Consider the following 12520-nt stretch of genomic DNA (forward strand, 5'->3'; position numbering starts at 1 on the left):
ATGAGTTGACCTGGAGTGAGTTTCCTGAACCTCAGCCTCCATGCTGGCTGCTGCCTCTGTAGACACCCCGTTTCCTCCAGCAGGAATCTGTATGCCTGCAGACGCCCTGGGCCTTCTTTGGTCCGGTTACCTAGGTTCTCCGGGGTTGTTGCCAGATATCTCCCCTGGCCCTGCCTGGGAGGGGGGCTCCCTTCTGCTGCTGCCTCACTCTGCCTCCTTCTCCCTCGGGGCTGGGGTCCTCTGCCCAGTCCCTCTTCCCGTTCCAGGGGTTCCCTCAGCCTCCTGTATGACTGTCCCTACCCAAGTCACATTGTCTGTTCTCTACTCTCCCATGGTACTTTATTTTTGCCTTGCGTGTGGCTTATATTGCGCTCTTATCTTGTATTTAGAGGTATTTCTATATATGTCTCCTTTCATTTACAGCCTTTTCCTAAGCTCCTATGAGGTCAAGGATTGTTGATGCATTTTCTCATATCCTTATTGTCTAGCATAATGCTTTATATGTGATTAACTACTCATCAAGTATTGAATGAACGAGTTTATTATACTCATTGTACTCTTTAGTACAAATAACTATAGGGAATATTGGCTCCCCAATATTAATATTCTTTGGATGCTTACATGCAATGTGTTTAGTAAATAAATGCCTATAAAATAGAACTTAGTCTGAGAAGTGAAATCTTTTGATCTATATTTATCTTAAAAATGCATGAATTGACAACCATGTCATTTTTCACTCTCTTTTATAAATTTTGCTTCTTGGGAACCCAAAATATATATACTAACCTGTCTGCAGGGTAGGATGTACCTAACTAAAGTAATAGTTTTGTCTTGAATCGTTTTTGCTCTGTTGTATCGTATCTAACCGGGTGATGCCTAGGAATTTGAGACTAGTAGTTCAGAGAAACTTGTCACATAAGAATTGTACTTGACCAGAGAAAAATTGGTTGGTGATTATCTGGTACATGCTGTGCATAGGTTTGCTTTTCAGTTGGGGGATAATTGCATCTTTGAATTCTTCATTTACTGTTGGCTCATGGTTCTTAATAAAATTATTTTATGAAGCTAAGATGAGAAATGGCTTATTCTGTTCTTGGCAAAATCAGTGCCAATGTAGCTAATGCACCAGCCTCGCTGGGATTTCATTTAAAGAACAAATTGTCTTTGAAAAGAGTAATAAATCCCCCTTTGAAATAGCAAGAAGATGTCAACTGTTGCATATGGGGTAAGTACCCTGTGCTTCAATGTCATTAAAAAAGCACAGCAATTTTAATAAGCCCAGTTTTGTACAATACAACCCTGGCTTTTTAAAAATACATCAGCCATGTGCTACAATCATGTAGTAATAAATTACTTTTTATTTATGCTGTTATTTAAAGGTTTAATTAACATAGCCTACTCTTTGCAAAACATCTTATTGCCTTTGACTCCTATATTCTCTGATGTGTAATAATGAATTCTCATGATTTGTTTATTTGATAAAATCTCCTGTTTGCCCTGAATAAGGGAATTTTGACATTTGGGAACTTTTCATACACCACTTGTCTTCAGTGAGATGAATACCCATTTTATACCAATCTTCATAATCTTTATACTAACTGTCCACATTAGTACATGAGAAATCTTGTAATGCATCAGTATTATAAAAATACACACCACACTTTCTGCTTGCTTCTTTCTCCCCCAAAATACTGAAGGATTCCCCTTCCCACCATCTTCTGGGAATATTTTTCTCAATTTAGATAACCAAGATCATGAGAAGGCTTCCATAATCCGTGTTGAGACGTCTTATCATGGCTATTGCATTTGGTTTGACTTAGATTCATTTTGATATTTTTAGAATGAGTTGCATCTGGGGTGGGGTGAGCACTTTCACTGAATGGCTCCAAATTCGGTGCCTTATTTTTTAACCAAGCAGCTGTTCCTGCAAATTTCTTAGGAAGTGGCTAAATAAAAATAAAACAGTTCTGAAATGAGCAGAAATGGTTGCTGTGTCACAAACGAGCAGCTGCCAACATGGAATTTCTGTCCACAAGTGCTTGTTTTTCCTTGATAGTCTCATCGCCATGCATTGGATTAAACTGCCAGACCAGGTTCATTTTTCCTTTCAGTTTTTGAAGTTATACGTAAAAGCAGCTGAGTGATTTCAGATTGTGTATTTGTCCTCTGTTTTTAGGTCATGGTTCCCATTATTAAAAAGCAGTAAAACGACAATAATAATACAGCAGGCCACAAGAAAACCTTTCCGTATCTGGATGGCCCATGGGGCTTTATTGTAAAAGAAACTGTAGTTCAAATGAAACTTAAATACTTGGGTATTTTAAATATCTCAGTGAATGGTGTGGCCTCAGATACCACAATTGAATGGGCCCAGAGTCATGATGGATATTAAAGCATTTGCTTCATGCTTCTGTATACTGTTATCAGGAAACAGTTGTAACAGACTTCTGTGTGAGTAGGTGTACGGTTAGCTGAAGCTCTCTCTGGGTTCCCGGGGCCGGCAGATAAAGACATTGAGGGAGGAACTTACTAGACGATAGTCGAGATTCTCTTCAGGATCCCTTAGGTTTTATGGGGTTGGGGGATCGTTGTTTCAAACAGATTTTTGAAAGGGGTTGGAATGAAACGGTATTTCATTTCTGCTTACATCTTCTTCATGTGTCTAGGACGGAAGCTGCGCCTGGGATGTGAGCTCAGACCAGCAGCACTGGGCAGGATAGGGGAAATGTATCGTGTTTGCATCTGACCCCAAGCCCATTGTGAAATAATGATGGGGCAGATCTTCAGTCAGTATCCCAGTCTCCCTTGCAGAGTTTGAGTTCGGCCTATGAATGGCATTTTTTATTTTAAAGGATTTTATTGGGGAACAGTGTTTATTTCCAGGACCCACCAGCTCCAAGTCAAGTAGTTATCTTCAATCTAGTTGTGGTGGGCAACACAACAGCTCTGTAGCCCATGCAGGGATCGAACCAGCAACCTTGGTGTTATGAGCTACTGCGTTCTAACCACCTGAGCTAACTGGCCGCCCCCATGAATGGCATTTTTATTTTTGGGGGTGCTCAGGCTAAGGGTATATATGGAACTTCACATCACTCTGGGTGAGAACGGATTCCACAGGCAGTTCAGTCTCTGCTGGATTCACAGTAAGAGCACCCTGGTCGTTCCGAGGGTGAGGCACCTCCCAGACCTCCAGTTCTCTTCTCTTCCCCCTAAAACATGTTTTGGGATTGGCCTTTGCCCATCTATGAGTTTCCTGTGGCTGCTGTAACAAATTACTACAAACTTGGCTTAAAAACACAGACATTGATTCTCTCACAATTCCGGAGGCCAGAAGTTCAAAATCAGTCATTACTGGACCGAAATCAGGATGTCAGCAGGACTGCACTCCCTCTGGACACTCCAGGAGCATATCTGTCCCTTGCCTCTTCCAACTTCTCATGGCTGCCAGCATTCCTCAACTTGTGGCTGCATAACTCCAGCCTCTGTCTCCATGGTCACATTGCTGCCTCCTCGTCGGTCAGTGTCAGATCTCCCCCCTGCGTTTCTCTTATAAGGACATTTGTGATTTTATTTAGGGCCTACTCAGATAATCTAGGATAATCTCCCCATCTCATGCTCCTTAATTAAGTCACATCTGCATAGGCTTTTTTTCCTGTGTAAGGTGACATTTACAGGTTCTAGGAAATAGGACCCCATTTCTTTGTGGACCATGATTCCACCTACTATACCCCATTTTGAACAACTGGGACCACTTAACAGAGAGAGGCAAAAAACGTTCAGATTCTGTCCTACAGGGGGGTCATTTGACTCAAGTTAAACCGAGTAATTATCGAGGACATACTGTGTGTTGGTGCTGTTGCTAAGCACTGTGGGAGATACAAAGATACAGACACCTGTGCCTGCCCTGGGGCTGCTTGTGATTTTGCTGGAAGAGAAGACATGTACATGTAAAATGAGTCATAAGAGAAAGGTCATGGTGGATGCCGAGATCCAAAGTGGTACCCACGGTGATCGTCCCAGCCCCTGAGCCTGTGCACTTGGCATGTATGGCTCTGTGTGCTGGAATATTTGACCCAGGAGAGATTGAGGAGAGGACCATGGCCAACCCACAGCTTGACTGTTTCCCATCCTATCGTTTCTCACTGTGTCTGGGACTTTTCCCAAGAGCTTCCTCCTGCAACAGCACCTTCCCCTGTGTATTATTCTTTCCTCTTAATGCTTTTATGGTGCCATTGTCTATTGGTCAGTTTCTCTTTCTCCAGCAATATAGCAGTTCAGCTTCTTGAAACAATTCAGAGATAATGCCTCTGTGCTAACACGTGTGAATAAAATCGCTTCTGGAAATCAGTGATACAGAATAAGGAATACAACCAAGGAAACTTAAATTCACAGTAGAATCTACCTGTCTGTTACAATATTGTGGTATATCATTTTGGGTAATTTGAGTTGAACCCAGCTCAACCTGTCTATGTGAGTGGTATATGTCATAGTGAAAACTATGGACCTATCCCTTTGAAAAGAAGAATATTGTTTCTGGATCTATTTTGAGGGAATCTGCATTTCTGTGGGTTATTGTGCATGTTACTGATAGGAGTCCAGGACTGCCCGATGACCATTTTAGCTCTGGGACCCTTGTTATCGTAACTCAGTCTGCAGCGACAGCATAGTAAAGTGACACAACCCTGGGTCTGTCACTGCCTGGCCCCTGACCCCGCCCTACTGGATGACTTGAGCAGCTCACTTAATTTTTCTAAACCACGCTTTTCTCATCTTCAAAGTAGGGCTAATAATAAATGTATCCACCTCAGGGTTGTGGGGATGATTGCATACGATAACGCATTTCAAGTGTTCAGAACACGGCCTTAAAGTATGTCTTTCTCTTCTCTTTCCCCTTTTTTTCCTTTAACAAAATGTCTGTGGCCAGGCAAGCATATTGGCTCTGTTTAGCGCATTGCCCTAAGTAATTAAACACTGTCCTGTCTGGTTCTCTTCAACGATCACACGATGACAAATTCAACATTTCTTGGGATACCATTTCACCTTGGATATAAACTAAGCTTCTAAGTTACATTTTATATGACAATGCGACCCCGTATGTTTGTCCCCTGGACTCCTTGCATTGCAGCATAGCATGTTCCTTCCAGCAAAACTCAAAATGAAATAAAGAAATGGTTACATTGCAGACTGTAGTTAATAATGATTTCTTCCATGAGTGAGGATTGCGTAGCCATTACATTTCATTTATTGACAGTTGGCTTCTAAATATTATCTTTAATCAAATCACACAAGTGTTGTTTGCATAGCCTTTGGCTTCTCAACTACAGAGTGTGTGCACCTGCGTGTACGTACCTGTTCTGTTGGGTTGTCAGGAAAGTCATGACGTATTTTTTCTTTTTCGTTGCAAAAATGCATTATGACTTTTCTGACAACCCAATATATGTGATAAGGCTGAAGAAAGCCTTTGGTTGAATACAGTTTGGTCTGCTTTGCATAACTCTTCTGGAGCTTAGGATTCTATTTTATTAAAATCCTTATTTGAGTCTCAAAAGTAAAAAGAAGATTCCTCCCACACAAAGCTGCTCGTTGGCCACATAGCATGTGCATTCTGCGTGATAAGTGATTAGGGAAGCTGTCACATCTGTGCCTTTGTCCAAGTGTCATCTTTTGCCTTCAGTCTTCTTTGCAGGGAGAGTGTCATGGCCTGAGCTTGACTAAAATGAATACCTGTGATTGATTTCGTGGCTGGTAGCCACCAAGATAGATAGATAGATAGATAGATAGATAGATAGATAGATAGATAGATAGATAGATGCCTAGAAAGAAAAATGCAGTATGTACTAATGAATCAAAATCCTTTTTCGGTACCTTTGTATAAATTGAATGCACTTTGGGGTTTTTTGAAAATTGAACTCTGAAGCTAGTATCCATCACTGTGGATTTGAGTGCCCTGAATTATTTTCTACGGATGGGTAGATTCCATTTGAACACACATTGACAGTTTTTACAAATATAATTAGGCTACATTTTATAAATAAATAAATAAGCAACCTCCTCCCCTGTAGGGGCTCCTCTTAAGAATTAAAAGATTTGAAGAGTCTCAGGGCATCCCAGTTTCGGGTACCCCTTCTTGTAAGAAAGCTGTACTTTTGCTTCAATAAAAATCTTTGCTCCTAAAAAAAACAAACAAACAAAAATAGATTTGAAGAGTCTCATCATTAACTCTTCTCAATTTTTCTCGAGATGACATCCAAAGTAAGGCTCAAATGTGTAACTTACTCTCAAAATGTAATGTAGTGGTCCATTTATGATCTGCCACATGTCCCACAGACTTCCTCCTGAAGGAACAGGCAAGGATGTGCTAGTGTCTGGGGAAGATTTTTATCCAGCAGAAGTGAAAAGACCTAAGAACTGGGGTTTCACTTTGAATAGGGGCAGCCAAGCCTACGTGACTATTCAAAGACTGTACGCGTTGGGTAAGAGTTCCGATCTTGGCTGTGCTCCGTACCAACTCTGACCTTGGACAAGTTACTTAGCCTGTCTGTGCTTTGGTCTGCTCGTCTGTAACATGGTCGTTAAGAGGATTAAGGGAGATGAATTATGGGAAGCACTGAGAATGTGCTGGGCACAGAGTGAGTGTCCCATATGTACCAATTGTTGCTGTTGTGGATTTCTAGCTTAGAATGAATTGTGTCATGCAAATATTTAGGAGGGTTACTACCCCCCAGCTTAATGGGAAGTTTTTACTACACTTTGTACCCTTGAGAAATGTATTTGGGTTTTTGTACCTCCCATCTGATGATCTTAATGCTCCTCTCCCAGGTTCTTTCCATACAAAAGTTAGTGCTCACCCTCACACACCACCTCTCAGGGTTGTTATTGTCCCCACTTTGCAGGTGAGGAAGCAGAGGCTCCGAGGGATTGCATCAAGTCACCATCTAATAAGGGCGTAGAACTAAAGCCAGACGACAGAGCCACGCCCTCTCAGTGCTGCCTGTCACAGGTGTTTGGTCCTCAAAGTCATCCAGGAATGAGAAGAAAGGAATTCTATCAGTAGACGTTACGCTTGTAGTGTTTTTGGATGTGGTCTTCAAAACAGTCCCCGCTCCATTCAGTGTCGTAAATATGACCGAATCCCCATAGATGCTGGGCTCTGCTGGATGCAGGGGGCTTCCTGTAATCAGGTGTGTGGCTGGAGGGCAAGGTTTGCAGCTCTGTCTATTTTGCTGGGTTTTTCTTTCAGTCTCTACATCCAAAGTAGGTGCGTATTGCTTGATTTACAGAAGATTATAGAAAAGTTTGAGTTCCTGTTTTGTCCAAAATTGATACTCAGGGCAAGAGAGACTGATAGTAAAGGAAAATTTAATTCAGGAGTTTCTGAGAATTGTACACAAATAAAGAACCTTAGAATTATTGAATCCTCACCCCCATAGTTTATAATGGAGATAATAAGGCACAGTAAGTTTAAGTGATTCTCCTTGGTTTCCATGCTGAGTTAGGGCCCGAGTTAAGAGCACGGATGTCCTTTTTCCTCTGAACTATGGGGAAAAGGCTCAAATGATAAAATAGATAAAAGAATGACAGTTTACAACTCATGGAAGTGTTTAACTGTATGTGTTTAACTGAGAGTGTTTGAACGCCTGAGCCATTGCTGTAGCCTGACACCCACCCCCCAACCTACCTCCATGGATGCGGTCATTAGAAGTTTAATGAAATCAGATGCTTTGATCAATGAGAAGGTTAGGAATTACGTGGGGATAATTCCTAATATCTTCATGTGCCCGTTTTGAACAGACCTCTGTACAATTTACAGCTGTGAACATGTAGACCAGCTCACATGGACAGTCTCCATTTTGTGACTCTTTCTGGTTCTCTTTCTCTGGAAGTACACTGTAGAGTGACAACATTATCTTATCTGGCATCTCCTTTATTCAACGTCTTGTGCTAGTTTTGTACATATTATTTTCACACTTCCAATAATAACGCATTGGATTATATACAGTTATTTCCCCTTGGAGATGCCCAGAGAGGTTGGGGAGCTTGCCCCGGGTCAGAGAGAGCGCGCCACCGAACCTTTCACCAGGGTCCCTGCAGTGGTTGGGGCAGCCTGTGCTTTCCAAGCTGCTGTCTGCAAATAACAAGATAACAACATGACAAGTATTCCTGAAACCTTAGGTTTACTTGCAGATTTTTGTGGGAAAATTGTAATTCTTTTGTCAGCCACGAACATATCATGAAGTTGAATGCAGAATTCTCATGAACATTTAGAATGACCAAGGACTTTGCCCTGGCCCCAAACCCAGCTCCAGAGGGGACTCATCTCTGCTATCAGAGCCATTGTCCCATGCCCTATCATTCCCTGCAAGTGACCCACAGAGGTGCCCACTGGTATGCAGTTGGCGAGGTGACAGTGTGATGATGTTGTTGGGCGGGAACTCATCCTGCTCGTTAGTTGCCCAGCTAGTGAGGGGATTAGCTAAGAAGCTTAGTGTGGTGGTGGAGTGTAACTGAGCCTTGAGATAGTGTAGCTTCATGTCCTAGTTACTTCATAGATTTCACGGCTTTTGTAGTCTAGTCTAGGGATTATTACTATTTATGACACCATTTCCTTCAGGATTGTAGGTTTGATGTTTCAAACAACCAGCATATTCATCAACCAACTCTTACATGTAACTTCTTTATAAGTGGATGAATAACCTTATAATAGATCATCTTTAAAAAAAAAAAAAGAAAGAAAAAGAAAACCCAAAAGAAAAGGGCCATTTCTAAGCTTAGACCAAGCTTTTTGTTGTGTATTGAGTCTTCCATCTTAGTCTTTAGCATTGCATTTCATTTTCATGAACATATTTTTTAAGGCACAATTAACTTTATAACAGTTCATTCTATTTTAAAGTTCTTTATGTGTTTTGGCCTCACATGATAGAACAGGGTTTCTCAAACTGTACATGCTGAACTCTTGGCAATACAAGAAAAGTTTTTTGATTGGAGACCAGACTGACTGAGCCACTGGCTTGGGGAAACTAGCTGTTTCCTTCCAGTTGGTCAGTATTGGCGGGGACCCCACCGGTCCTCCCACTTCCCAACTCTCAATTTAAAACATTCACTAATAATAGTAGCTTAGTAAAATTCAGCAGTTCCTCGCACCAGCCTTCCACATGCCCTGACATTTGAGGTGTGTAACAGTTTACGAATTAGGAAATACAGGTGGTCGTAGCCCTGTTTTCCAGATGAAGAACCGGGTCCAGGGAAGGCTTAGTGCCCAGGTCACCTGGCTCGTTAGTTCCTGAACCAGGACTCGCATCCCGGGGTCCGTCCCCCAGGCCTGGGAGGCTTCTTTGCCTGGCTCACTTTGGATCTACACCTGTAATTGAGAACACATGCCTTTAAACTGTGTCTGTCTCAAAGACAGCACTGCCCTCCTTCGTGGAGACATCGATGCAGGGCATAGGTGGGGCGAGGGAGGCATCTAGGGCTCGGATTCGGCAGCACTCGCTGTCAGCCATGCCAGCCCTGGTCTCGGGGCCTTGCTAACCCGTCCTCAGTCCAGCGCTGGTGAGTTTTAAGACGGCGTGGATGTGCGTCCGCTTCTTGCGCAGCATATGCCCTCTTCTTGAATGGTAGTCCCCAGCTGTTCTTAGAAACAGTCACAGTCATCTTCTCCCAGGTTTACCCTGTGTTTTGAGCCATCAGCAAAAGACTTCAAGTTTGGTGACTTCAAGTGTGCTAGTTCTGTCGTCGGTGCTTTGATTGTTGAAGGCTTTTGATGTGACGTGGAAGGGAGTACTGGGGGCATCTTCCTCCTCTGCGATTTTTACCTAAAATAAGCTCACGCGCTCACTCCCGTGTTTCTGGTCCTCCCTGGCTTTGATGCCAGCCCCAGGCACGCTGCCAGTGATAGCCCTGTCCATACGGCAGGGTTCCTTGTTCTGGAAATGTGTTTGGCCCGGGCCCTCAGCTCCGTCCTGATAACTGTGTAGCTTTTGCTGTGGATTCTGAGCACAGCTCGCTCAGTGAGGGAGCTCAGCCTTCAGCCTCAGCTTCTCGGGATTTTCCTGGCAGCCACATGGTGAACATGCCACACTCTCTGTTTTACCCATTAATTAGGAAGTAGCCGGGTGCTCGTCGCGTTACTTGCAGACCTCTTGTGTTTGTTTTTGTGTTTTAAATACTCTGGGAAGTTGGTGGAAGGGAAACCAGCTAGAGGATAAGGACATGATAGCTTTCATCAGACAAGCGGTTAAGCTGTCCCATCCCCATGCAGAGAGATTAGCTCCTAAGGAATAACACAGTGTAGACACAAATGTAAGTGTTGGAGCCACATCCCAGCTTCGCCACTTTCTAGTTATAAAAACTCACTCTTCCTCCTTCCCTGGTGCTTCGAGGGGGTGGGAGATAAAGAAAAGTGAGCTCTGGGTCACCAGATCATTCTTCCAGAATTGTCCACAGATTCCATGACCACCTTGTAGAGTGGGTGTGTGGGGTGGGGGTGGAGGGGGAGTGGAATTGGACAGTGGTTCTCAACTGGGGGCAATTTTTTCTGCCCCTGCCCCTCTAAGGTATTTGGTAATTTTTGGTTGTCATCGCTGGGGGACAGGAGTTGCTGCTGCATGTCGTGAACAAAAGCCAGAGGTGCTTCTAAAAACCCTACAAAGTATAGACCAGACAGCCCCTGCAGCAAAAAATTATGTAGCCTAAAATGCCTGTGGTGCCAAGGCTGAGAAAGCCTGGGTTAGGAATAACATTTATGGAATCTAATTGTCCCATTTAATATCCGATGACTGTGCAAGATAAAAAGTTTATCTGCATTTTACAGGTGAGAGGATTGATGTTTGGCAGTGATTGAGAAACTTAACTTGGGTTATTCAGCTACTTCTAGGTAGACATGGGATTTCAAACCAGGAGTATATACATCCAAAATCTATTCCCTTCCTACTGATGGCAGTAGGTAGTGAGCTCCCCATCATGGCTGATGTTCAGAACCGGGCAGGGTTAGCAAGCCCTAGGGAGGGATGGAGAGAGATATGCATCTCAGATGTTTGTTGCACCACATGACTTTGGAGGTTCCCTCCTAACGATCACATTCTCTGATTCTATTTTGAAATGGGACTTGCCTTTCTAGCCCCAGTATTAGCGTGGCAGGCATAGGGCTCTTGGCCATGACCAGCGAAATCCCTGTGCTTTGTATGTGCACCTGTGAGCCTTATTTCTATTAATATCTCAGCCGCATCAGACCCAGAGGGCTAGGCTTCCTAACAGGGGCAGCCAAAAATGCACCGCCTCTGCCATCTCAGCCACATTCCAGGCCCAGGCAGTTATTTTTACCCACATGGGTAAATGGGCCCAGCTAGTTCTCATCTGGGAGGACAGTAGAGGCACAAATGGGGGGACCACGCTATTTCATTCTATCAGGGGAGGCCTGGGTTCCAGTGCTTTTAGAACTTCCCAGGAGATGCTCATGTCCAGCCAGGCCCGAGAGCCCCTGGTTAACGCCACACTGAGTTCTGCTGTTTCTGCTCACGACTAGTTCCCTCAGGTCCTGTTGACGTACTCTGTCACAGAGAGACTAGAAGGCAGAGGAGCTGGGCCTCAGTGTACGTCCTCAGTAGATTGTTGGGAATGGAAGAAGGCCCACATTCTGGCCTTAGTTGTGCACCTGCTAGAATCTTAAATTAGCATTAAGTTTCTCCTGCTCCTCCAAATTCCTTATTTTAAACCATTTAATCTCGAGATACACTTAATCATTTGCTTAATTTTGCAGGAAGCTTTGAAGTTTTCCTCTCCAGGCTATTTTGCTCACCAACATCGTCTGTAGAAAGGAGTTTTTCATTGCTGTCACCTAAGAATCCTATATACCCTGAAGAAGGAAGCTGTAAATACGCAATGAGTGTTGGGGGAAACTTCTTAATAACAACCTAGTTAATGGTCTGACTTTCTGTTATTCTCCAAATGTTTTTGCTTAGTGAACCTTGTAAAGAATTTTGAAGAACTTGTTCACACATGTCTTAAGTTGACATCTATAATTTATCAGTCACTCCGTAAATTATTAGTCCAGCCATTGCAAAAGATGTAGCTTCTAGTGTATTGAGTACTTTTGTGTGTTGCTTTACATATATTTCATAATGTAGCCAGAACTTTGGGGTTTTTTTTTAATCTTGTGATTTGCAGATATGGCTCATTTCATGGAAAATATCAGCCGTAAAATTAAATGAACAAAACCAGTCCTTATTGTTAAAAACACACAGTCAGCCATGTCAGGCTTATTTCCTGCCACTAAAAATTCCGGCTTCATGTTTTAAATCAAATAAACATGAAAATTAGTTGGATGGGTGGTAAATATGCAAGACATTGTCATTCTGTGGGCCTGTTGCCTAGGTGAAGTAAGCTAGTGTCTTTTTTAATGTTCTCCCAGTGCTCTTTGCTTCCTCAAGAGCTGTGCATTTTCAAACCTCCCTTCGTTTTGTGCTCCAGGGGTTTTTATACCTGGAAAACTGTACCATGTTAAGATTCAGGAAGGGTGAGAAGT

At 43.0% G+C, this 12520-nt stretch overlaps 1 protein-coding gene across 19 annotated transcripts in view; it reads left to right on the forward strand.

Annotated features, from left to right (window-relative positions):
* The window catches only part of NEDD4L (NEDD4 like E3 ubiquitin protein ligase), a 270127-nt gene that overhangs the window by 161978 nt on the left and 95629 nt on the right, over positions 1-12520 (forward strand). Inside the window, exon 1 of one of the 19 annotated variants that reach the window (XM_019640644.1) lies at positions 7109-7181. The exons of the other annotated variants lie outside the window; for them this stretch is intronic. Within the exon in view, the coding sequence (XP_019496189.1) occupies positions 7158-7181 (24 nt within the window). The 5' untranslated portion in view covers positions 7109-7157. Of the gene's footprint in view, positions 1-7108; positions 7182-12520 lie in introns of those variants that run through there. 19 annotated transcript variants of the gene reach the window in all.

The sequence above is a fragment of the Hipposideros armiger genome, unplaced genomic scaffold (genome assembly GCF_001890085.2).
Source record: "Hipposideros armiger isolate ML-2016 unplaced genomic scaffold, ASM189008v1 scaffold_52, whole genome shotgun sequence".
Classification (NCBI taxonomy): domain Eukaryota; kingdom Metazoa; phylum Chordata; class Mammalia; order Chiroptera; family Hipposideridae; genus Hipposideros; species Hipposideros armiger.